We start from the raw sequence: 26294 nt of genomic DNA on the forward strand, positions 1-26294 counted from the left end.
TCCTTCAGCTGTCGAACTTAAAAGCACTGGGTGTGCAGGAAAATGTCCCCTCTGACTGCTAAACCTTTATTATATATGACATAATTCGATTATTAATTCTGCCTCCTCAACAAACAGTTATTTAAATGAAACTTTGTGAGAAGTTAGTGATGTAGGGAGTTAGTGATGTAGCTTGGTCCTTGTCCATGAAGGGCTTTGTACATGAGAAGGACCTTAAAATCAACCCTGGACGTTACAGGAAGTCAGAGCAGAGCAGCTGAAGCTGGACCGGTGAGCTCTCTCCTCTCAGCTCGGGTTACAGCTCAGCTGCAGAGGGTCGAATGAGCTGAAGTCTCTCAGTGGTTTTAGTTTGCTTTCAGGTAGTTGTACTGGAGTAAAAAGTGGAGTACTTCCCTGTGAAATGTAGTGCAGTACAAGGAGCTCAGTGTTGTACTGAGTACAGTTGTACAGTTACAGCTTTTAACCTCATCTGCTCCATCCAGCGTTGCCATTTAGAATTCCATTTTGTGCCACATGAACTATTTTACAACCATTTTAACTCCACCACATTTTGAATTATTCATTAAGACGTCGCCTCGTTCGCTCCCCCTCTCGCTCTTGTGTACATCACAGTTCCTTTAAACCTCAACTACACGCATGCACGTAGCCGCACGCCTTCTTGCTCCCCACGCTCAGGACGGTCGATGTTGCGCCGTGGCGGTCGCCCCGTGAAATGGCTGACTGTTGAGTTGCTGTTGGATTTTGCTCTGGAGTGATGGAGCCGCCGCCGGCAGCAGCGGAGCAGTCACCCTTGTGGTGAAGGAGCAGGGAAACAGCCGCTCTGTAACCCTGAGACGCAGCTGAGGCTGGGGGGCGAGAGGAAGAGCTCATTCAGAGGAGAGAGCTTCAGAAAGGTGCACTGGCGTTGCACATTATTTCCCAGGTGACAGGTGGCAGAGGCTCCAAATGGTGCCAGTGCATTAGTGTAAATTATGACTGTAACAAAACGCTGTGTGAGTGTGTGTGAGGGAGGGGGCTGAATAAATATGTCAGCTACACAAGCAGGGATATTGCTCTTTTCATTATTATGGCCATCTTTCTTTATTAAGTCTGACTTTCTGCTATTAAGGCGACTCCTCTGTCTCCTATACGAGCTGCATGTGTGCTTTAGATGAAGCGTCCCTGTTAGCAAGTGCTCGCTGACTCTCATATACTTAAATATTGTTGGTCCAGCTTGAACCTGGCGAGCAACACCCGCTACACCCCCTCCCCACGACACCAGCAGGCTCAGTCACAGCAGAAGCACTGGCAGGTGCAGGCTGACCAATCAATGCAAACCTGATTTAAAGAAACCAGCAGATCAGACGGTGTAATGCAGTACTTTAAATACTGTGTGAGAAAGTTACCTCCGCATGAGTCACTGACTGAGTGAAGAGGTGGACAGCCCCCGCTGTGTGAGCTTTCATTTCATTCACCTCCATTCCTAAATGCCCATCTTGGAGCTAATGGATGTAATATTCATGATAGAAAATAAAGTGAGGGAGGGGGATATTTATAGTTTGAAAGGCTGAGATCTGCATGTCACTGCGTCGCCTCGCCTCAGATGTGGCGCCATGACGCGGGCGTCTACGTTGACCGTGTGAAGCGTGCAGTGTTGCATTTAGTCCAGGAAGGCAGATTCAGCTCGTCAATCGATCAGTCGATTGATAGGAAGCACTAATGCCAAACGTTTGATTGTGATGTCCCTGCTGTTGCTCTTTGTCCTACATTTTAATACATTTAACATCTTTGGATTTTGGACTGTTGGACGGATGAAATGTTGGCTCTTTGGTACTGTGATGGCCATTTTTCCCAGTTTTCTCATGTTTCACATACCAAACAGTGTTTAATGAAGAAGATAAGTATCAGATTAATCAATAAAAACGATCATTAGCTGCAGCCCTCATCATATCAAACCACTGAATACTACCTTGTGCAGATTTATTGCCCTAAAAGTCAGTGTATCAACCCAACAGGCTCACTGCCAAGAAAATGGAAAACAACAAGACAAATGGTGCAAAAATAAATGAAACGGCACAATGAGATTTAGTAGATCTCCCCAGAAATATGATTTTGTGACAAGAAAGAGGAGAGAAGAAAGAGGACGTAACCACTAGATCACAGTTATAGGATGACCCGCGAATCAGGAGAATAAAGACGACATCAGGCCAGATTTACAAGAGCTGCACACGCAGACGGCTGAGAAGCAGCTAAATAAATCCAAGAAGCCATTTTCCTGCTCTGATAATCATTTTTTATAGTGTAACAGTGTGAGATGCAGGAGAGCTCGCCCTCAGATTCGTCACTGGATTCTGAACCAGTGATGTTGTGTCAGCGTTTGATATGCAGCGCAGCGCCCGTCAACATCAGCTGTAACCAGCCGGATTTCTGCCCAGGGAATTTCTCCAGCAGATGTTTTTCTTGTTTTGTTTTGTGTTTTGCTGCTCGTGGAGCTCTGGGATCTCGCTGGGATAATCCACCAGAGCTTCTGACTAACCGGGCGTCAGGCAAGCCAGCACAGACTTTCAATTTATCACCCTCAGCAACGAGAAGGAGATCTGAGAAACATGCGTTTTCTCTGTCATTATACACAGCCATGAAGACCCCCCCCCACACACACACACACACACACTCCTCATCCCACTAATGAAGGGGTGTTAGCTCATCAGAGCCTACGAGGCCAGTTTGACATGCCTCACTCAGCAGTGATTGGCATAATGGAGTTGATTTCTACTTGCTGCTCAGCTCAGCTCAGCTCAGCTCAGCTCAGCTCGTCAGTAGAAGGCTCCCTCTCCACCCACAGTCCTCCCCTCCCTCACCCCCCTCTATGTATGGTAATAAGCATTGCAGCAGAGGCTTCCCTCATCCTCTTATACTCATATCTTTCATTCCTTATTCATATTTGTGTGTGCGTGAAAGCCAGAACACACATGTTGGCTGCACGGCTGCAGATTGTGCTGTCCTGCATCTTTGCTTTGGACAGAAGCGTTGGATTATGGACGCAATCCGTTAAAAATGAGGAATTTTGCTCTAATTGACGTGTGGTTTTGTTGTTGATATTGCGTGGTAATTATTGGATAATCTTTTATGTGTGTGTGTGCGCGTGTGTGTTTGGTGTGTGCGTCTCTGCACCGTTGGGTGGATCCGACTGAATTCTGTGGCGCTTTCAGTTCTCTGAGAAGGAAAAAAAAAAAACAGTTTTCACAGCTAAGAGTCTAACTCCAAAACATCAAAGACAGAGAGAGAGAGACAGATAGATAAAGGGAGGGAGGCAGGGAGGGGTATGCCCTGTATCTGGGTAATGATGGAGGAGAGGGAGAGGGAGAGGGAGGGAGGAGGGCTATGGGAGGGAGGGTGAGGGAGAGGAACCAACCAACCAGTAGAAGGAGAGCGAGAAGGCGAGAGAGAGGGGGGCACTCTGAACATGCAGAGGGGAGGGAGGAGGGAGGATAGCGAGCGAGGGATGGGGAGATCGCTGGACCGAACGGATAGAAGTGTTACTACAGAGCTGCTGCTGCTGGAGGACGGGCTGGGAGCCGAGGATAATGCTCCATCCCTCAGCATACGGCGGCGTGCCGGACACCTTGTAATTTCTTGTGGCAGTGGCGGCCGTGGAGGAGGAGGAGGGTCTTCATTGTTGCAGCAGTGATTGTCTTTTATTTTTTTTCCTTTAACCAGTCTTCTTCATCATCTTCCTGCTCGCCCCTCCTCACTCCTTATTCCTCTGCAACTGGCAACTGCTGGGCTCCCCCTCCTCTCTTTTCTACTTCTGTCCCTTTTTCCAGAGGAGGGATTTCTGTATTTCATCAGGGATTGTAGAAGACAGTAAGAATGTTTTCTGTCTTTTCTGCTTTTCTTTCTTCTCCTCTCTCAAAGAGACATGCATGGAGATGGAAGGGGGTGCATGGCGGAGCGGAGGACAGTACAATTTTGTGTTTGTGGAGAGATAGTGGTGGAGTCAAAAGGGTGTATGTGTGTGTGCAGCAGGGGGTGGGAGGAGGTTTGCATGTTCAAGTTTACTGCATTGATGTAAAACACGAATTCCTCTCTCACGTGGCGGCCTGTGCCGCCGCGTCCCGGCTTTAAATGAAGATACACAGCAGTTGCACAAAATAAGCACTTGAAAATGAAACGAAATGAGAGAAGAAAGCAGCCGTGAGAGGATCTGCTGAGGGATGCACGGGCAGGGAGGCAAGCCACGGATCACTCCCTGATGCCAGCAGATACACTATCCCAGGTTTACAGAGGGGGAAAGTGGGGGAATAGAAAGAGGAGGAGGCAGCAGTGGGGGGGACACAGATTTGTAGATGAGGCAAAGACTTGGCAGGGAATCACAGAATATATGTAGCACCACCAGTGAAGACAGAGGTGGGTACAGTAGATGCTACTTGGATTTATCATAGTGTCAAACTGATAATCCCTCCCACGTACATTTGCATGCCTGCCAAGGACTGCTGATGATGTGCACAGAGCCGCTCGCTGCTCAGCGTTCACATTAAAAGGCTAACCAGTGCATAAAATCACCTAGTAAATCACACTTTGGCTCCCCCCGACATGCTGACTGTAGCGTGCGAGGCAGGGCACGCATGAATGAACATGGACACAGATGCACCTGAGCAGTGAGGACGTGTGCAGTTATGCACTCAGGAGCAGATGTAGATGTTGGTGTTTTGCCAGATGAGTTTGATACTCAAACTGATGCGCTGTCACTTGGGCCACTGCCTCAACAAGAGAAGGGTCACCCTGGCGGCGGGGAACATGTGTTTGGTCTGCCCCTGTCATTATCCCTCCACCTGAGTTTAGTCTATCTATAGACGCCTTTGTCTCTGCTGAAGACAGCCCACAGGAAGGTGAACGCAGGTCAAGCTGATTTCATGTTGCACGGAGCAGCGAGGAGGATTTCAGCAGGACTGAAAGTTAAATTGCGAAAAACTTGTTGTTGGAGCGCAGGAGAGGTGGCTCGTGTGTTCGGCTTGGGCTCAGCAGAGATTCTGACAGCGGGCACGTCTCCCATACACAGTCATAGTAAGTCACACATGCACATGCTTCTCATGCTCTGTATGTGATGTGTCGCCTCAGGGACGTGGAGCTAGAGGATGGCAGAGCGCATCATCAGAGAAGACAGCCAACGCTACACACCATGAGCGCGATTTGGAACAGGGAGAACTTTGAACGGCGCCATCAGGGTTTCAGAGGAGCGTATAGTCTTTAATGATGTATAAAAGTGAAGCGCTTTTCACAATGTGTAGTGATTATTCTGTGTAAGTGTTGGTGCTACAGATGCATGACTCAGTCTTGAGTGGTGCTCTAACTTCAAACACACTCATCACACACTGATGTCAAGCAGTCGCTACAGGCTGACCTATGGCCACCAGCTCTCACCAGGTCTGAATCAGAGCTCAAATTAAAAAAGCAGAGTTAGAATCTGCTGGATCAAAGCGTTTCAGTCCCATTTCTTTGAATACTCTGCAGTTTAAGGTAGAGATGGGTGGAGTGCAGGTTCAACTAATCACTGCATTATTAAAATGCCGATCGTCATAGAAATGGGACTCTTTGCGACGGAGGTGGAGACCAGCGTCATTCACCTCTTGTCTAATAGCTGTAAGATTTCCGTTGTGTTGTAGTAAACAGTTAATGTAAGATCTGTCCTTGTTGGAGTCGTTGAAGTGGGACGTAAGTGTAAATAAAGCAGAATGCAATCATTCACAGTCAAACTGTGTTTACTGACACTTTTCTGAAGTGTTCCTTCATCCAATCATGTGTTCACAAAGTGGTGAACGTCGCTCCATCCTCGCTCGTGAATGGATGCCCCTTTCATACCCAATCATGATACTATCACCTGTGACCAATGAGCCTGTTTACCTGTGGAGTGTTCCAAACAGGTGTTTTGGGAGCGTTCAACATCTTTCCCAGTCTGTGAAACGTGTTGCTGCTTCAGGTTCAGATTAATAATGTACAAAAATGAAGCTGATGAGGTCAAACATTAAATATATTGTCTTTGGACTGTTTTCAGTTGAGCACGTGTCATCTTTTTTGGAACTGGGGTTGTAATAAAAAAGCTGTTCACAGCCAACTGCAGTCAGCCATGTTGGAATGACATCAGAGAAAATGTTCTATTACATTTTTGCTAGTGGAAAGCAAGAAAAATGAATTTTGTCCATCTATTATCTGTATCTAGCTCATCAACAGACAGCGCGTGGAGAGGCTGAACATCCAGCTGTTCGTTTGTACCGTTTGATGCCTTTGAATGACGGGAGAAACGGTCCCAGGTTCAGAGGTTCGCTCCAGTTTAGCTGAGCCCAGATCAGTTTGACTCCTCGGAAGCTCAGTTGATTTTGTGGAAATCGAGTTGACATGGTCCAACAGGCCGCCGCCACCGCCGCTGCTGAGTGTTGATTAACTGACTGTCATGTCGTTTGTGCTTCAGATGTTGCTTGGCACAAAGTGAGTCAAGGTCCAGCAGACAGCCATGATTTGCCGCCCGAGCAGACGAATTAACATTCAGCCCACGTTAGCTGGGAAATACCATTAATTGCTTCTTGGTCGGAAAGTGTCCTGAACGCCAGTCTTCAGTTCCACTACGGCCACAGAGGACGCGGCGCACAGTTGACGTTTCCCCCCGTGCATTTCCCTCTTTGGGGATCAGGGAACCGAAGTCTCTCCTCGCCACTCATTCACTTCAACAAATGTTGGCAAAAATAGGATTTATCAGCACACTCGGGCAGAGCTCGCCTGCCTCAAAGGGAGAAAACAGGCCCTGACGACGATGCTCAACATGTTGATTCATTTTGAATTGATTTTTCTTAATTATCTCAAGCACGTTCATTCAGAACGCTCCTCTGCAGGGGCTCGGAAAGGAGGTAAACGCTGCGTCTTTGGGGCTAATTATCCCTCTGTTCAGAGCTGACATCTTGTCAGAGCCTCCTGTGCTCCGAGGGTTTGTCGCCTGTATTGTTTTCAGTCTCTCCTGGTATATTTGCCCAAGTGCAGGGAGTGGAGCTCAACTTTCTTTTCAATATTTGCTACGCTGCTCGGGGGGGATGTAGTTCATAACTCCAGATTTAGCCATCTCGTTTACTCTCTCATTCCTTTCTCTCTTTTTTCCCTATCTCACTCATTCCTTCTCCCTCTCTTGCCGGCAGTAAACGACTGATCTGGGACAGGCAGGCCTCCCCTGTGCTCTGTCCTACTTCAGCCTTGTCCTCTCTCCGGTTTCTCCTTATTCCTTTCCCTCTGTCGTTTACCTCCATCCACCTTTCTCTTAGCGAGTCTCGGTCTCTGTTAATCATTTCACCGTCTGTGACTGTTTCATCATACCGGAGTGATGCTTCTGTCTGGTGTTAATAGGCTGTCAGGGTGTTTGGGAGATAGAGGCGTCGTCATTACCAACATTTTTCTCTACCTGGCGTGATGTAGAAAATTGATGCTTGTCTGCCATGAAACACCTCTCCTTTGATTTGAAGAGAGGTGATGTTTAGCAGTAAGAGTGTTGAGTACAAAATCAGCCATCGGCCGTGATAATCTGACGTTTACGTACTTTTAAGATTCGGTTTCTGTCCGTGCTGGCAGCAGGCGCTCATTGCTTGCTGCCTCGATGAAACAGTTTAGTACTGTGGTGTCTTTGTGTCTGTGATCTTTCTATAGTGCCATGATGGCTGTCGCTTAACTAGCGCTTGAGCAAAACACAGTATTTGAAAGCCAGTGTTACGGTTTGATATGGATTTATCACAGATCGATTTATTAAGTCAAGGCTAATATGTAATTGCATCATAATTCACATTGTTTTACGTTCCAATCAACCTGCTCACAGTGACTATGCTAACATGTTGGTGCTAAGCTGCTGTAATGTTCACCATGTCATAGTTTAGCCTGTTAGCATGCTAACATCCGGTAGCCTGCATTAAGCACAAAGCCGAGGCCGATGGTAATGTCATTAGTTGTGCTGGTGTTGTTCATAAATATTGGACTTAATAAAATATTGAGAGCGCTAATAATCAAGGGATTACCAAAGTAATTAGACTTGGTCCCGAGGGGGATGTGAGTATGTGTGATTTCACGGCAGCCCATTCGATAGTTGTGGAGTTATTTTGGTCTGAACCACGAATGCCAGCCTCAACATTATGTGAGGATTACACTGAACGGCCAAAGGAAGAGTGAGTGGTGGTTATCATGGCGGATATTGTGCCTTGTTCAGTGTTTTTGCAAGATAAGAAGCATTTCTGGTTGTCTGTAAGTGTGTGTATTTGTCCTGAAGCCCAGCCAGGCTTTGGCTCCTGAGGGGATATCCCCCATCAGCACACACACACACACACACACACACACACACACACACACACACACACACACACACACACACACACACACACACGCACACACACACCGATGCTTCATAGCCATCATTCATCTCTAGTGTTATGTTGCCCTCTGTCACTCTCTCCATACCTCGTCTCCCCACAAACACATCGCATCTGTCCCGCTGCAAAAAGCCCCTTCATGTTAATTAGAGGGGAGGATTGAGGGGGCTTGTTGGGGGGCGTTTGGAGGGCCTTGGCCAGACTCCTCCATGCATCATGAATTCACTCTCAGTTTATTAGGGCTAATTGCGCCATTGAGAGGCGGAGAGGGGGGGCAGAGTGGGGGTTGTGATCTCCCAACAGTCACCGCTGCATCATCAAAGTGGGCTTTCTATTTTTAGTAGCAGCAGATGCATGGCGACAGCGGAGCAGCGCAGGCCCGGGATGATGATCACAGTGTAGGGTGGGGTGTGATTTCTGTGTGTGTGTGTGTGTGTGTGTGTGTGTGTGTGTGTGTGTGTGTGTGTGTGTGTGTGTGTGTGTGTGTGTGTGTGTGTGTGTTTGTGCAAGATTGAAGGCAGCAGCATAAGCATGAGCCTCAGGATCTAACGCTGCATTCAGGTCCTGTGGGAAAGACAGTAGATTAGAGCTTCTTACCTGACAGCTCTGTTCATACCAGCTTTCAGGTGCTAAATAAGACTTTTGAATTCAGGGTTTGGAAATTAAACAGATACATGCAGTAAAAACTGGATGTTTCACCACTAAAAAAACCACATGAATGATTTTAAGAGCATTGGTCTGTGATTTGTCCTTGATTTTTTTGAACTTGTAAATGCTCCGGTAGGTGGATTTGTGATGCAGTGATGAATCTTCAATGTAAAAATGACTTTTTTTTGTGACCTCAGCGAGTTCAAACACACAAACGCTTCCGTGCTTTATGCTGGAAATCCTAAATGTGCTCTCAGTGTTATTCCCACAAGCCTCGAGTGCAGCTCTGCAGCCTGATAGGATCGTGAGTGGCGTTCAAAGAGTATCCGACCAAAGCGAGTTTCATGTTCTTCTGTCTGCGAGAGGCTTATTTGATTCACAGTGGAAGCTGCAGGAGGCATCCTGACATAGATTGAAATCAAATCATTTTTGGTTGGTAGGTGGTCTCGTTTGGCTGTGCTGCACCTTCAAACAGATACTAATGATGAGTGAGTATCAGAGCCTGTCTGTGCTGCTCCATTTCGCTTAATAAACACCAGGTCAGAGGCTGTTTCACTGTGTTTCGGTCAGTAGTTAAAGTTGTCCATATGCCAAAATAGATGTCAACTAGCTTGTCAGTAGAGTCCAGGACCTTTGGGATGTTGTTGAGGTTTCTGCTGATGTTACTGTCACTCTTCGTGACTCGGTGCTTTGTGCTAACTCAAATTGGTGTCAGGTTTGCTGCTTGTGATTGAAAGGTGTCGAGCTGCATCGCCTTGTTTCTGTCACAGTGCAGCCGTGTCGGGGAAACAGCTGCAAAATCCAGCCTGCTGATTTGGCTTTTGACTTGCTCTAATATTTTGATTAGCTTCGATGTCACAAAAGCAGTTTATTATTGCCTCTTCCTCTCTCTGTAACCTCTTTAAATTTGTGCCTGCGTCCCAGCAAAAAAGAGCTTAATTCAGTTCACCTCCACTGAGCTGCAGCCCTCTGCCTCCATATTGCATTACAGCCTTTTTCAAACAGTAACTGATCTGTGATCAAGATGCAACGTGTTATTTTTGGTTTTCATGCTGATTCTGCCTCTCTGCCTGCCTCCTCCTCCACCACTGAACTTGTCGTGGACAGAAGTGTGTGTTGGTGTGTGTGCATGCACCTTTTCCTCTTGCTTGTGTGTGTCTCTTTGCACCGGCAGTAGGCAGTAGTGGGTGTTTTAAAGTTTATGTGAGATGATGAATCGGCGATGTTCGGGCCAGGGAAGGTTTGGGCGTCTTGCTGCATTAATAATGGAAGCACAGCTGGCAGTATTTATAGCAACGATGGAAGGGGGCCATGGCAGCGTGAATGGGAGGTGATATATGAGATGCGCTGCATCCTGCCAGCTCGCCTGGACATCAGACGGTGTGAGGTCCCTCACGGTAAACAGTGCTGGATGTGAAATTGAAAGGGAAGGGGATTTGCGCTCAACGCAACACGTCCTCCTCGGATCTCTGCAAACTTAAGGTGTTTAATCAGTGGAGGAGAACAAAAAGAGGAAGTGCTGCTGATGACTGGGAAGTCGCTGAGGTCGTCAAGACGAGCTATAGAATCAGAATGAGTAAGAGAGAGAGAGGAAGAGGCAGTCACGAGCTGAACAGGAGGAGGAATGCATGGAGAAAGGAGATGTGGCCTATAGGAGTCCTTTGATGCGAAGCCATATTGATTGGCCTACATAGCTTAGATTAAAACAGCGAGCATGTGATGGCTTTCCCCCTCTGTGATTGGAGTTTAAAAAGTCTGATTCAATCTACAGCTCGCGTTCTCTGCTTCTTTTCTTACCCGTCTGTCAATTTCAAGCCAGGTGAGACGAAACGCGGATGACAGCTACACATCAAACTCAGTGGAGGACGAGGAGGTGAAGCTGTTTATGCACCACACAGCAGGGATGTAAGGAAACAAAGGAGGGAGACATCAATCAAACAGCTGTCCTGTCCAATGACACGTGATGTGACCGTGACTCAGCTCTGCGGCCAGTCATGGAAGGACTCAGATTAAGTTAAAGTAGCAATACCACGATGTAAAACATACAAATTTAAAAGTAGAAGTGCAGAGGTGCTATCAGCCGAGCGTAGTATTCAAAGTAAAAGTACTCATTGTGCAGGAAATGGCTTCTATGGTGCTGGATTCTAAACAGTTGCTGTGTGAAGCACACATAATAATCCTTTTGACATAACCTAATATTTAAAATGAACAATATATTTAATGTTTGACCTCATCGGCTTCATTGATTTTTGTAAATATCTGCTTATTGTGAATCTGATGCAGCAACACGTTGTTTAGTCTAAGGAAGGATCCCATCGCTATGACTTGCTTAGTGCAGAGTGGATAAACGATGTGTTTAAGTGATGTGTCTGTTTGAGATGCTGTATCTGTCGGAGGAAATAGATTTTCCACTCAAAACCCTGAAACATGGAGCCACAGACCCTCCTGGAAGAAGTGCTGATTCAGCCGCTGCTGAACCGCAGGGAGCTGAAAAACTGCCTTCACTCGGTCAAACAAGGCTTTTTCAAACCGTGTGACAGCTTTGTCCGGCTGGAGAGCGTATGAGTGAGCATGAATCACGCCTCTCATCCTGTTTCCTGGTCCAAGCTGTTTTAATTCCAACCTTCGTGTAAAACCTGGCTCTTTAGTCTCGTCAGAGCTGCACGCTCATCTCGGCCCCGGCTTTGGTCGACTCCCAGCGGGTCGAGATCAGAACTCTGCTGACGGTCGGTGCTTTCTGACAGGACTTCAGAGGATGTCGTTCTTGAGAGAGAAGCAAAACAGAAATCCAGCAGGCTCTTGTGAGCGTGAAAACAAAAAGGGACGACCTGGAGGTTGCCACATGGTCAGGCTCCCGTTCGCCGCCTGCGGCCGTGAAACAGCATCCATGTTGAATATTTCACAGCCCCTCGTATGTTCAGGCGGTCGCCTCCCCTGCAGCTACTCCCATTGCGTCTTACTTATTCATGAGCTCCTCCTGCGCTTCCAACTAATAGCCCCAACTTGGCCCTCAGCGTGGCCCGAGATAGCAGCAAGTGGGTCCTGTCACCCTGTCACACTGATTTCGGATATTACTCAGCTCCCTCATACAGGCAGCACATACAGCTGCTAGCAGAAAACAAGCACAGGTTCTGAGCCGTCCCACAGAGATTTAATGGCGATGACGAATAAAGCTAATTAATTAGCAGGCTATTTGAATGAGATCTCAGCTCTCTGGCTCCCCAGCTGATTGACTGTCTTCATCTCTTGTGTGGAGAATAGAGAAGCTTAAGCAAACAGCGTGGCCTCTGACGCGCACGCAGAGAAATAATGTCTGCGCTCGTTGAAGGCGGCTTTCTTAGAAACTGAGGCCATTAGTCCGTTCATCGAGGAGATGCTTTTCAACAGAAGACAAATCAGTTTGATCTTTTTTAACATTGATTTTTAACTTTTAACACATTACATCTCTTTTACAGCATAAATTGGTAGCATTGTGGGTCACCCTTGAACAACCCCAAAAAACAAAAATTTGAGGAATGAATCCCACATCTTATAGAAGATTTGACTCTTTCTTTTAATTGTGTATGGACGCCTTTCAGCAGCTATGCAGGAGGAGAGCTCAGCCAACCATAGACTCAATGATGGACCATGAACACTTTTCTGATGTCTAGCAAAAAGACGCCTCATACGTATGAGACAGAGGTTCAACAGCTTACTTTCATGAGCTCTCAGGGCCACCGTTTCTGGAATAAGTCCCAGAATACAGATCTCAGGGCGCATCAGGATGTCTTTCTCTATAATATTGGAGATTGTGTGAATTATTCTTCTCCAAAATTCTTGTATACGGTTACATTTCCAAATGCAGTGGTGCGAGGAACCTTTCTCCGTTCCACATTTTACACAGGTGTCCTGGATATCAGGGTTAAATTTGCTAAGTTATATAGGTTCTCATAAGCCAGTTAGTTTGATCATTTTTTAAAATCTGAAATACCAAATGCCCTCCAGTTCCAGCTGCTATGTGACGATTTGCTGCTTTCTTTCTTCCGTGTGGTCGTTCGTTGCTTATATCTGGATTTTGGACTGTCGGCTGCACTAAACAATTTTCTCACATCATAAATGATTGATAAGAAAAACGACTGCCTTATTTTAAGATGGCTGCTCTACAATCACAGGCGCATTATTCAGATAACTGTACCGTCATGCATCGCCACATTGCATCAGCTCCTGCAAACTCCTCGCCGACTAACTTATACCAGTGTTTCCTTTTGATGTGTTTACACTTGAACTTCATTTGTATCCAAGAAGAGGATTAAGCAACAACCTGTGATGCTTTCGTGTGCACTCATGCTCAAACAGCGGCCGTTCGGTGTGCGACAGCCAAACCTCGGTTTCATCAATAAAGAAGCAGACGAGCAATCCTCTGTCTCAAGAGACATCAGCAACCTTGTAATGACATTTACATCCAAACTGATGTGGCGGGTGAGCTGTGCAGCCCACAAAGGAAGAAGAGAGTAGAGGCTTTGAGGCAGCAGACAAAGAGAAATCTTATTAATGCTGATTATAATTTCTCTGATTTTTACTGCTCTGGCTTCCAGCTAACATTTATTGAATTGCTCTTCATAAAATTTGGACTAAAAGACCTTAAAAGACACTGTGCTGTGAGGCAAGGTTTGGTAGCCGCAGATAAACACCATTTTGAACCACAGGGAAATAGGCTACGAGGTCAGTCTCACCCCTCAGGAAGAGCTCTCACGCTCATTTCTTTCTTGTGTCTTTGTGTAGTTTTGTACTCCCACTCACATCTTCACTATAATCCACTGTTGTCTATATATAGGGAGTCCTCCGGGGTTTTGTTTTATTGCTTTTCCCCAACATGTCTCTAAATCCGCTTCCTGTACTACACTCCTGTTTCTTTTGATGCTCAAAAATCTGAGCGGCAGAATTGGATAGATGTCTTTCGGCTTATTGTCGGCATGAAAGCTTTTTGATTTCTTGTAAGCGTGAACGTCTTGGCGACTGTTTCGCAGCTGGAGTGTTTTGGCCTTGGTTTTCATTGCAGGATGGGTTAAAGTAACTCTGCAGTCTCAGAGTTGGGTGTTTGAAAGTAGAAGGACGGTTGTTTCAGCATGTTTTCCAGGTGTCAGGCTCTGATACTGCTTTGTCACGCTCCTCAAAGACTTCAGCGTCTGTGTGTTTTCCTGCCAGACAGACTTTTAACATGTGATTATCACTGTCAAACAAACTGTCAGATGCTTGCAGTTTGGTTAGTCTTGGCCTGGGAATGAGAGCAGGCTCGTTGTTTAAGATTCGCAGTAGTTTTGGGCTGATTTGGCGGCTGGTCTGTCAGAGATATTTCAACAACTGCTCGATGCATGAAATTTTGTACGAATGGTTCCTAGAAGATGGATCCTAATGACTCTGGTGATCCCCTGACCCTGTCAGCTACTCTAAAGAGCTTTCTCTTATCCACTGAAATATCTCAACATCCACTGGATGGATTGGCATTAGATGCATGGAAGACTTCCCAGATGATGAATCCTGAATGTGATAACTTTGTGCCACCTTCAGGTCACAGTTTCATTTTGTTTTCTAACAAAATGCTTCCCATCAGCCTCGGCTGTGCTTCGTGTAGATCAACATTTGCTGATTAGCAGGTGCTAATCAGCAAATGTTGGCAGGCTAACATGCTGAATTAAGATGGTGAACATCATAAACATCACACCTGCTTACTGTAGCATCAGCATGTTAGCATGTTTGTTAGCATTTAGCACAGCTGTGTCTCACAGAGCTGCTAGCAGGGCTGTTAGCGTTCCTGTTGGCGTGCTGTGTCCATGTGAGGGGATGGGTGGGGGTAGGGTGCACAGAAGGGAGATTCTGGGACACCAAATGTGCTGGTGCTCTTTTTGGAGGTGTCCTGGGCCTAATTCTGCGAAATTTCCATGATGAGCGCACCAGTGATGCTGTTGTACACCCACCCTTTCCTCTCAAACTCAAACCAGGTTCCTCCACCGGCGCTCACCCTAGTTTAGCAGCACAAGGGATGGTTACATCAGAATGTGCGTAGAAGACACGTCTTCATTCTCCTTTGGGTCCCCGCAGTTCAGACTGACATTTTACGTGATGTAGAGCTCCCGTGTGGACGCCGTAGAGCTGCAGGATGATTACATATGTGCTCAATTGACCAGAGGGTCAGAGTTTACACACATTATTAGCCTTATCCATCTGCAGCCGCAGCCTCATGGGGGATTGCGGTGCTGGATGCGAGTCTTTGCACACACGCACAAACAGGATGCACGGTGGGGGGGGGTGGGGGGGTGGGGGGGGTGGCGTCCATTTGTGCGCATCAGAGTGCCATTTTGTGTGTCGATGTCAAACAAGGAGGGAGGGAAATTGGCCGTTCCAGTTTAGTGGCAGGAAAGTGGGGCGATCTGTTCTTTGGAAGTTTCCCAGTGAAATTTCCTGGGGACCAAGACACTGAAAATATCTATCTATATACAAGCTATGTCCTACATACGAGAGACGATGAACCAGAGAGACAGGAAGAGAGGGAGTGAGAGGGCACATGATGATACATATGTGTTTGATAAAAAGAGAGCGGGAGGGAGGCGAAATGTCACTGTGCTGGTGGGATATCAGTCTTCTGATGGCATCACACAGACCTCTGACAGATTGAAGCTTAGTAGAACCAGGTCAAGACTCCAGCAAGTCATCCGGCAAAGTTACCTCATTTCCCTCTCACTTCTGTCACATAAAAAACTCCTCGTGTAGAAGTAGAAATGCTGCCTCATAACCCCATTTCCCTCCGCTCGTCGGCTTCTGCCACCAACGGCAGGTTCGAGTGCAGAAGTGCCGTTTATTTGGATTAAACATGCACCCGGTGTCTGGAGTTAACAAACAGTGATCATAACCATCTTTCCTTCGCCAAATAACAGATTTGCTTAACATGCCACTTCCTCCATTGGGCTTTGCGCCTTTTAAAACAGATGTTAAATGGCTCATCTCGCTTGTTCCCCATACATGAATATCTTAAAGTTTCCTCTCTGACAGGCGTGTTACCACCCGAGCCGCCGCCACCTGTTTCATTTGTTGATTTTAGCTTGAATGCATATAACTGGCTCAGATTTTACTTGATTACAATGCAGCAATGCACAATGCATGTTAAAAGGAAGGAAAAACATCCCGGTCCTGCCAACAAAACAAGTTTTCAAGACTTTTGTTTCTCATGTTTTACATATACACAGAGGCACACATAAAGCAAATCCATGTGTTTCATATATAGAGTTTTAGTGAAATGATGAGTGACCAAAATGCTGCACCAGATGCTGCAGAAGTAATTCAGAAATAACATTACTGTACACACAACACAGCTGCATATAAACACATCATAAAAAGCAAGAGTGACGGTGAGCCTGAGTGCATAACACGCTTCTGTGCCTTAAATCTGAGGCTCCACAACAAACACTATTGAAGGCGACACCGCCGACAGAACAGATAAATATAACATCTGTCGGATGTTTGCAACCGTAAAAAATGAATCTGCAGCAAATGTGCCAAGACAGGGGCATGCAATCAAACATGAACTGCCAGCAAAATCAAGTTTTCCATCTAGCATGCATGCTAAGCTCGAGTGATCTGCCCTGTTGGTACTAAATAATACAATTAAATGGCTACGTTTAAAGGATTAGTTTGACATTTTAGGAAATGAGCTCATTCACTTTCTTGCCAAGACTTGGATGAGAGGATCAATACCACTCTCTTGACTGTGCACTGTGAAGCACCAACCAGCAGCTGGTTAGCTTGTAGCTTAGCACAAAGACTGGAAACAGCTAGCCTGGCTCACAGTAACAGGATCCACCCAGCAGCACCTCCAAGGTTTATTTGAAGAGCATTATCACAGTAAATGAAAATAAGCACAGATAAATCCCTAACCTCTAATGCTAAAACTTGTTTTTCTGCAAACCGCACGACGATGACTGACTGACTGCAGGAAGTCGCTGCTCCCAGCTACGACACAGTCATCCACGGGACTCATTTTCACACTTGGCTTTTGTGTGGATTAAACACACACACAACATTTTAATTAGCGGGCTTTAGAGGTGCTGATAGGTGGATTTTGTTAGCTTTAGACAGAGCCAGGCTAGCTGTTTCTCCTCTGGATGAATTAAGAAAAACTTGGCACCGTCTTCCAAGATGGCCATGCTCCAAGAAAGTGCAGCGCACATGCCAGGAGAGTTGCGCAAGCTTCTGCAGGCTTTTGGGCTGCCGGGCCCTTGAAGCATGTGCGAGAGAGCCTCCTTCTGTGGCCGAGCTGGTTGAGAGCATTATCCTCCAATAGTGTGTGTGGCCACTCAAAACTGCCTCGCAGCCCAGAGCTTGATTCCCCTCTGTTTTCAATCTCAGCGCTCAGCCGAAATAACCAGCTGCTGGTGGTCGCCTCATATGAATAAGTGTGTTTCCCAAAATGTGGAATTATTCTGTGTAATGTGTTAAATCAGTGCATTTGTTTGTCGGGCCGCACGCTAAAATGACTCCACCTTTAGAGAAGAAAACACCGTGTGTCTCTGTGTGTGATCTACAGACAAATGCAGCCATTTCTTATCTCTCATAGCTACGCTTCATCACAGAATCATGTGCAGAAGAAGCGCAAACGGTTGTGCAAATGGTATTTTTTGCTCTTTTTGAGCATCAGCTGACTTGAGCTCTCTCACTGTTCAGATAAGATAGATAAGACTTTATTGATCCCACACTGGGGAAATTAAGTTGTTACAACCAGCAAGTATGACAAAAAGCAAAAACGGTGGCACAGAAGGATCCAGATTAAAAAGTATACAGGAAATAAAAAAGGTATACAGGACTATAGAATAGAAAATCAACTATATGTACATTATGTACAAATTAGAAAAACACTACTGCCAGTTGTCATATGTTGTATTGCACTTGAGAAAATACTGTTGCATAGAAAGGACATTGAATTTCTACGTCTATGCACAAAAAGTATAAAAATACTGTCGCCAATATGGATAATGAGTAGTGTTATGGCACCAGCTGAAATGGATAATGTGAGCATGTATTAGCACTGATGCGGCTTGTTCTCGCCTCCCTTGTGTAGCTAACATCTCGAACTGCTCAGCGAGGTGAAGGTTGGCAGGGTTAATGTAGTTTAAGTTGTCCAAGCCGACTGAAAGTGTTAAAGATGTGACCTGGAGCTGGAGCGGCTCTCCCAGGAGGATGGCGAGAGATAAAGATTTATGACAGCGAGATACGAAGCGGAGGAGATGATTAGCACTTGTTGGCATTAGGCGATATCTAATCTCTCCATCGCCCTCTTCATCTCCGCTCAGAGAGACACACATGAGCTCTGGCACACGGCGCATTCATTATGACGCTCTTTTATGTGTGAGTCATGACTTTTCTCTCGGGGACTGATTATCACTTTTTCTCATCATCCTCACTCCGTCCTGACCTGTTCCAGCTTAATTGACGCTGAGTGATTCTCTCAAAAGTTTGGACTCGCCCTTCGTTTTCTCTGCTCGGTGCCTCGGGTTCAGCCGATATCTGCCTGATATCAACCTTGAAGAAATATGACTAGATAGCGAAGAATGCATGACAAACAGGTCTGTCACGGCAGCCACTTTCAGAAGCCTGACGATCACAGCGCGGTGTGGGTGGGTTTAACTCGACAGCTTCAGTGTGTCAGTCTGTAAGAGCTGCAGCGAAGCCTACCTCTGCCTGCTTCAAGGAGCTCCTCGCTGCAAAATGCATTTCATTATGGCCTTCAGTGGTGGGTTTGAGCATCCCAGATGCTGTTTCAGAGTGAAATTCCACAAAGAAAGACGAACGCCTTTCAGTTTTTTGGCATGAAAACATGGAAAAAGGCCAGATCCAAATACAGTGGCTATCAATACTAGCTCTGGCAGCTTCCAACCCAAAAATGCTGGCGCTGGCATCGTGGTTCGACCCCGTCTTCATCCTCTCTGCTCTCCACCATCCAGCCCTGTGAGTTCACACCTCTGATTTCACAGCCACCTCTCACATTCACCTCCTGTTCTCACTCTTCTCCCTCCTTTGTTTTTCTCTTCCATCACAATGTCTCTGCTGTTTTTTCTTTTCCGGCCTCCCTCTTCTGCTCTCGCTGTGTCGACATTTTCCCGTCTCTGGTACCTTTGCGATGTGCTCTAACCCCCTGGTGTTTTTATTCATGCCTGCCGTGTGTGGACATCTGTGTCGGTCTATTGATGAACTAGTTGACACTTGTGGTCCCGAGAGGACTGATTTTGGCATTTTCTGAACTCTCCTTTCATACCACCATTAGGTTTAAATTTTGAGGATTGTCATGAAATACGATACAGATATTCAAGTTCTCCAGAGGATCGTCTGACTTTTCCATGAGCAGGTCAAAGTTTTCACCTGTGCAGTGTAATATTGCAGACTGACACCAATCCTCAATTAAAGGGATTCATTTTTGACATTCATGCTCCCCAGAGGATGAACCCAGCTGTCGTTGGTCATCCTTTTCCTTTTCCTTTAGTGCCACGCAGACATTTGTGCCTCAGATGGAATATCTTCACAGCTGCTGGATGGATTGTCATGGAGTTTGGTAAAGATATTCATGCTCCTCAGAGGATTCATCCCAATGACTTCCTCTGATTTCCCCTCAAAACACCAACATGAAGTTCACGTTCATGTTGTCACGTTCACCCTCTCAGGATGACCTGTAGTAACCCTCAACCTTTCCTCGAGCAGGTGAAAGTTTAAATTTGTCCAATACTTTGTTTTATAGCTGCAGAACTCGTTATTTTCCCATCAGCCTCGGCTGTACTTTGTGATTACAGCTAAAAAGATACCATGCTAGCACGCTAGCAAAGATATGTTAGCATTTAGCTTTTAGCCTCATTTGCGATGTGCCTCCTCTCACCTTGGTTAAATCCTTCACAGTTGTACGGCCTTCCTCTCTTGTTCCCCTCCTCTTCATCTCTGTTACTGCTCTCTCTCTCTCTCTCTCTCTCTCTCTCTCTCTCTCTCTCTCTCTAATCACACCCTTCTTACCTTTCTGCTTCCCCCTTTGTCCTCCTCCTCCCTCGCCTTCCTCTCTAGCTTCCCCTATCTTTGATTGCTCAGCACTATGCAAAAATATGGACTGTTCACTGCCATTTATTATCATATCTTCTTTAGGTGCCTCTCCCTGGTTGAGCTTTCTGACACGTCTGTATCAACCTTTCTTCTCTCTCCCTCTCCCTCCCTCTTTGTCTCCGTGTCCTTGTCTCTTCTATTCATCAATTACCTCCAACAATATGATTTGCAGCCCTCCTCTCCTCCCCTGTCATCTTCTCTCTCTCTGTTTAGTCCCACAAGCTTGCTTTAATTTCGTGGTTTTCTCTTCCGCTCCTCCAGCGCTCCTCTGAATAGTCAGAAACTGCTTTATATAAGAGGCCTCATTAATTTTCATTTAAATTTAAGGGAGCTATTTAACCTTTTCTGAAGCTTTAAAAATGCGATTTATATAGCTGCAGCGACTTTATAATGAGAGCCCATTTAACACTCATTTATGTTTACCTTTACTCAAACATACTGTCATTTAGTACATTTTAGGTGCTTAAATTTTATACTTGACCTACTGCACTACATTTATCTTATGTTTACTATTTACTACTGCAGGCGAAAGGATTTTACATGCAAAACAGGATGATATCAGAGAATAAGATGTATTTTTGTGGATTTAATGCATGAAGTCGTGGAGTATTTAAAATCAGTGTGCAGGTTAGTGCATCAATTATGACAAAAAACAAAGTAATAATGATCATGAAGTCATCGTTTGTCCTCGGTTGTCAAGTCTGTAGCCTCTGAGGTTCTTGTGGGTGACACAATCTGGACGTCGTGTCTGTTAGACTTCTACAGTTTGCTGCACAGTCGTCTGCCATCTCTTCTTCATGACTGCGAACAGAAGTTTTCCTGCTAATAGGCTTTCGAAAGTTGGAGGCAGAAACGCTGCCAGAGAGTCAGTGTTTGTCACAACCAGTCCAGCACCGAGTGTGTTTGTGTGAGACGTGAGAAGAAGTCAAAGGAGAGAGAAGAATAACCGATATTCTTCCCACACGCCGATCAGCTTCACATTCAGGCCTGAAATTTACTCTTTGTTAGATCAAGTGAAGGATTATATGAAGAACTGCTGTAAAGGACTCTCATTTTTAGGTCGCCGTTGCTCCACTGGCATCAAATAAATGAGATCTGATTCAAGAAAATTCTTGGAGAAAGCTCCATTTCAGAAAGTTGTAATATAATCTTCTTTATTTTCAGTAAGAATTAATACCGGCCTAATTCACACGTTGAAACAAGTATTCTTTGCCATTTGCTGGGACCCTTCTCCTTACATTTCCTCGTATCACTTCATCATTTTTTATTCTCCCTTCCTGTTTCTTGTCAGAGTGGACAGCCGGTCCTTTTTTCTCAGTGTCCCACGCGGAAAGCCTGGACATTACATGTCTCACACTTGTTTTTCCTTTACGACATGGCTCTGAGTCCTCCACGCCTCTCAGCTGCCTCATCACACACACAAAGTTTGCAATTTTAAGTTGCGTCATTATTCTGCACTTTAAATTCATTCGAAGTAAAATGAAAACAAACAGCACCTAAAATCTGATATTTCTTCCAGAGGAATGGATGAATGTTTAGATGAAAAACCGCACAGTTATGTTTTTGCATAATGTTTATCTCTGGTGCCGTCAGGGTTCAGACTGCTGTGTAGTAAGTTTTACCAAACAGGTGACAGAAAAAAGGGGCATCCTCCAACGAGATTCACCGCTTTGTGAACACATGATTGGATAAAGGATTTGGCTGCATTCTGGTTTTATTTAAGTTTTACACAGCCTCCAAACTTTTAGAAAAAGTACAATATTTCAGTCTTACATGCAGTAGAATAGAATGAAAAAAGAGGAAGTGAAGTAAAAATACCTAAAAATTGAACTTAAGTCGTCATATCGGATGTTGAGTTGGTGTTTGTGCAGCTCTCTCTGCTGATTGGTCAGTCTGGTGGGAGTTCGAGTCGCCGTTTGTTATTGTGCCGTTGGGCTCTGCGTGGAGCTGTCCAGAGCGTAGTGGTGCTGAAAATCCTGGAACAGCGTGCAGAGCCAACCAGGAGCCACCGGGGACAGATCTGTTATCTCGCTCAGCTCGTACTTGAATACAGCGCTGCATCGCTGATGCTCTGAAGTGGCTTCACGGCCCTCTCAGGGGTAACGGCAAAGGCAGAAGAGTGTATAGTTTATCACATGAAGAGCTGTTGTCCATTAGCAGCGTCTGTATAGCAGATACGCAGTGACGAATGGTCTGCTGTGCAGAGTCTGACTGATATATTAGTTTACTGAGGGTGATGTTGGCTTTTCACACAACTTGAAGGAGCTGAATGAATAAAATCTGCCATTTATTTCTGCGTTAATAAGCTGAAACCATGAGATCCTTTCATCATAGGTAACTGCATAATGGGGCAATTAAATTATTTAAAGATAATGACTGAATAAACTCAGCAGCTTTAGTGTTACAAGACTTAAAGCTGAAGGTCTTTGTTCCACAATTGGCTCTTCTGTTGCTTCTGTGGCTTTACTGCAGTTTGTCCTGACAGACGCTCATGGAGGCATTAACATCGAAACGTTTAGCCTTCAGGGAGAATCTTTTGGACAAATTTGCTCATTTTATCATACGATTATGTGGCAGAGTTGATTTAATTGGCTGAAGATGCCACTGAGAGAGCTTTTGATGAGTCCAGAGTCTGAAGAGTTTGATAAGCTCCGACCCTGATTCATGAAGGCGTCGTCGTAAACGCAGTTTGTTTGTGCATTCTGTTTTATTTATGTGTCCCAAATTTGTGGAATCTGGGTTGAGGTGCATGTCACTGTGGTGCTCTCGGTGGGAGCATTTCCCAAAATAGTAAATACTAACCGCCGTAGTTCTTCTGCTCAGAGAACGGCAGTGGTACGTTCCAGGTGTCAGACGCAGGAAGCTCGTGAAGGATCGGTTATCTGCAGGCAAGTCTCGGGTTTAACGGCGCAGGAAGGATGTCTGAGAGGCTGGAAGCTGAAAATTAACGGCACAACTGGGCTCATTTATACACGAGGTGTGAACAGTATGTCATCGTGCAGCGAGGGTTACAAGTACTGCCAGTCTGTTCCCATAGAGACCAGAGTTTGTTCCACTGGTGTGGTTCAGAGGCCTCGATGCAGCCGAGAAGAGGCTCACTTCTCACAGACCTTTGTCTTTGTCTTTGTCTCTGTCCTCAACACGTCTTCTCTTTCCTCCCCATTGCAGTGTCTCTCTGGGAATGATGGTGTTACCGCTGGTGCCGCCCTCTCTGTCGCCATGACGATGCCGTTCAGCCCCCTGTCCAGCGACGAGGAGCAACAAAGGATGCTGGGAAACAATCGCCATCTCTATCCAGGGGCAGAGGACGAGGAAGAGGAGGAGGAAGAGGAGGAGGAGGAAATGGAAGACGACGAGCGTGATGAGGACCAGGAAGAGGAGGAGAATGGCGAGCTGGAGGGGGAAGAGGAGGACGATGAGGAGGAGATGGTGGAGGAGGTCAGGCGAGGAGGCCTATCAAGAGGGGGCAGGGGTGAGGGACACAGGCAGTCAGCCAAACTGGCCGGACGGCCCACCGCGGACAGACAGATCCGGCCTGGGAACCCTGGACACACGACAAACCCCTATTCGTCCAACCCCGGGTCCGCACACCAACAGCCAGCCAATCACGTACAGCAGCAGCAGCAGCAGAGGAGGCTGAAGGAGCGTAGCTCCAGCACGGCGCCATCTGAGGACGCCCACATCTCCATGATGGTGTTCCGCATTGGCATCCCAGACATAAAGCAAACGGTCAGTGTCGCCACACGCTCCCTCCAAACCTCAGCATCATGATAACAAGAAGCTCAATCCCAGCATGCTCCTGTCTCATTGGTTTGAACACCTCAGGTTTCCTGAACACAGTCATTATCAATTAAGTCATAATTATTAGTTATCAAGTTCAACATTTAGGTCATCCTCAGCAAAGATCAGTTTCAGCTCATGTTACAAACACGACGTGCGTCTTAACTCGCATCAGTTGTTTTTGTCTTTAAAAACACACGTTGACCTTTTGGTAAACACTCTTATTCACTTCCTGGCTGAGATAACATGAGAACATTATAAGAGCAAAGCCAGCGCCCAATTAGCTTAGCTTAGCTTAGCTTAGCATAGCACAAAGACTGGAAACAGGGGGACCTGCTCCTCAAAAACATGCATGATAAAATGATAAAAGCATGTTTCAGCCGGGGTTTTGGGCTCTCTCTTGGCTCATAGCCAGAGCCGTGTTAGCCCTTTGCTCCTGTTTCCAGTCTGTATGCTAAGCTAAACCTGCCAGCTTGCTTCATATTCACTGTCCAGACATGCGAGTGGTTTTGATCTCTTCATCTAACTCTTGGAAGAAAGCCAGTAAAAGTATTTCTCAAACATACACCGTGTTAAAACATAAGTGCTTCGGCTAATATAGGGCCTCAGTCCGACATCATTTTTGTGACCCCGCACAGGATAAGTGGGTATGAAAAATGGATGAGTGGATGGATTTCTTGTTAGAGAGCGAAAAGCCGCGGCTAAGAGTCTGCCTGAAACACTGAAGGGATAGCTTTCACTTTGGTTTGAAAGATGTGAGACCAAGAAGACACCGTCAAACCGGCCTCCGTACTGACATCATGCAGCATGGGCTCCAGACTCTGAGGAGTGATGGTTACAGTAGGTGGGGGGGGGCCTTCATGTCATAATCTGTCCATAGGCTTATGACAGTATGCATGGTCAGTTCATACAAAACCTGCAGTGCTCCAGAAACACTGCAAGTCTCAGAGGATCGGGCGCATTACGTCAGTTCGATTCTCTCTCTCTCTCTCTCTCTCTCTCTCTCTCTCTCTGCATCACCAGCGGAAAACCGAGAGAAGCGCAAATACTCGTCAGCAAAGTGACTGATGTGAGAGGGCGAGGGAGTCTTTCAAGGTGACCCAGCTCCAGAGAAAAGGAGAGAGGCAGCGAGAGGCGAGCCAAATTGCACAACAAGAGCAATCACGATGAGGATATGTGGGCAAGGATTTGATTTTAAGAGAGCCAGAAAGGATTCAGAGAGAGTCGAAGGGAGGGAAGTTGAAGTGAAGAGGAAAGCGGAGGGGGGGGGGGGGGGGGGGGGAGCGCTGCCTGTGGCTTAATGTCGCCAAAGAGCTTTTAAATGGAGCGATAAAGCGCGCCGTGAAAGGACCTTTTCGGTGTGACTGGTTTTAAGAGGGCTGTCCAGAATCACGATGGACCGATCTGCCGTTGCTGTCCGTTACATCACATCAGTGCGAAAGCCTCCATCACAAGCGTGTCTGAATTGGCTTCACGGGCCGGAGGTGCAGCTGCCTCCATGTAGCTTCAGAAAGCCGCTCTCCCACTCCTGAAAAATTAGGCAGTTGGCAGACGCCAGGCATCTTTTGTTTGCCTTTATTCAGTGTTTTTCTGATCCGTTCAAGTGAATCACGAGGAGTCACTCAATTGTACAGATAATTGAATAAGGAATCAGGGATGCGAGGGGCCGAGGCTGCATCCAAGTGTGTGCAGGAGAGACGAAAACAGGTAGAGGAGGAGCAGGGAAATGGAGTGTGTGTTTGCTCAGTGCCGGATTGAACTGAACCAGATGGCCTTTTGTGTTGGACAAACAGAAGGCCGCGTCCCTCAGACATTCGCCTTCTTCTCTCATTTCTATGAAGAGATCGTGCTCGGCTTTAACTCATCAGCGAGAACAAAACCGCAAATGAAATAAATGTACTTGTGAGTGCCTGCGTGTGTGTGCGAGTCCATATTTTATATTTACCATCCCGGTGCACTATAAATGCCTCGCTCAACGCTTCTTCCTCCCTCTTGCTGCCGTGTGATTTATTATTGATCTGTGCATGGGTGTTTTCAGCAGCGTGTGTGTATGTGTGTGTGTGCTTGATTCAGTGTTTTTAAATCCAACCATAAATAATTCACCACTCCCTATTTATTCTAACAAATCGGCATCAAAGTTTAATTGCGAAAAGTCGGATAAATGGGACTGCTTGTGGGGTGGATGCTCGCTCGAGGCTGGGGTCGAGACCTCAGCAGCTGCCTGACGGTTGCATTACGACAGAAGACGGATGGAGGCAGAAGGAGACACGGTGTTTGGAAGTGGAGGTAGAAAAAGGTGGAGTCGATAAAAGGCACAAAGAAGAAGATGGAGACAAAGGTAAATGGAAGCAGACACAGATCAATGTGGAAAGAGAGTAGCGGAGA

The 26294-nt window shown here is 46.2% G+C and overlaps 1 protein-coding gene across 1 annotated transcript in view; it reads left to right on the forward strand.

Annotated features, from left to right (window-relative positions):
- The first annotated feature begins 10314 nt into the window (after positions 1-10314).
- shank1 (SH3 and multiple ankyrin repeat domains 1) overlaps positions 10315-26294 on the forward strand; it is a 59158-nt gene continuing 43178 nt past the window's right edge. Inside the window, exons 1-2 of the mRNA XM_070980621.1 lie at positions 10315-10417; positions 23298-23858. Coding sequence (XP_070836722.1) covers positions 10358-10417; positions 23298-23858 — 621 coding nt within the window. The 5' untranslated portion in view covers positions 10315-10357. The remainder of the gene's footprint in view (positions 10418-23297; positions 23859-26294) is intronic.

The sequence above is a fragment of the Chaetodon trifascialis genome, chromosome 15 (assembly GCF_039877785.1).
Source record: "Chaetodon trifascialis isolate fChaTrf1 chromosome 15, fChaTrf1.hap1, whole genome shotgun sequence".
NCBI classification, from domain to species: domain Eukaryota; kingdom Metazoa; phylum Chordata; class Actinopteri; order Chaetodontiformes; family Chaetodontidae; genus Chaetodon; species Chaetodon trifascialis.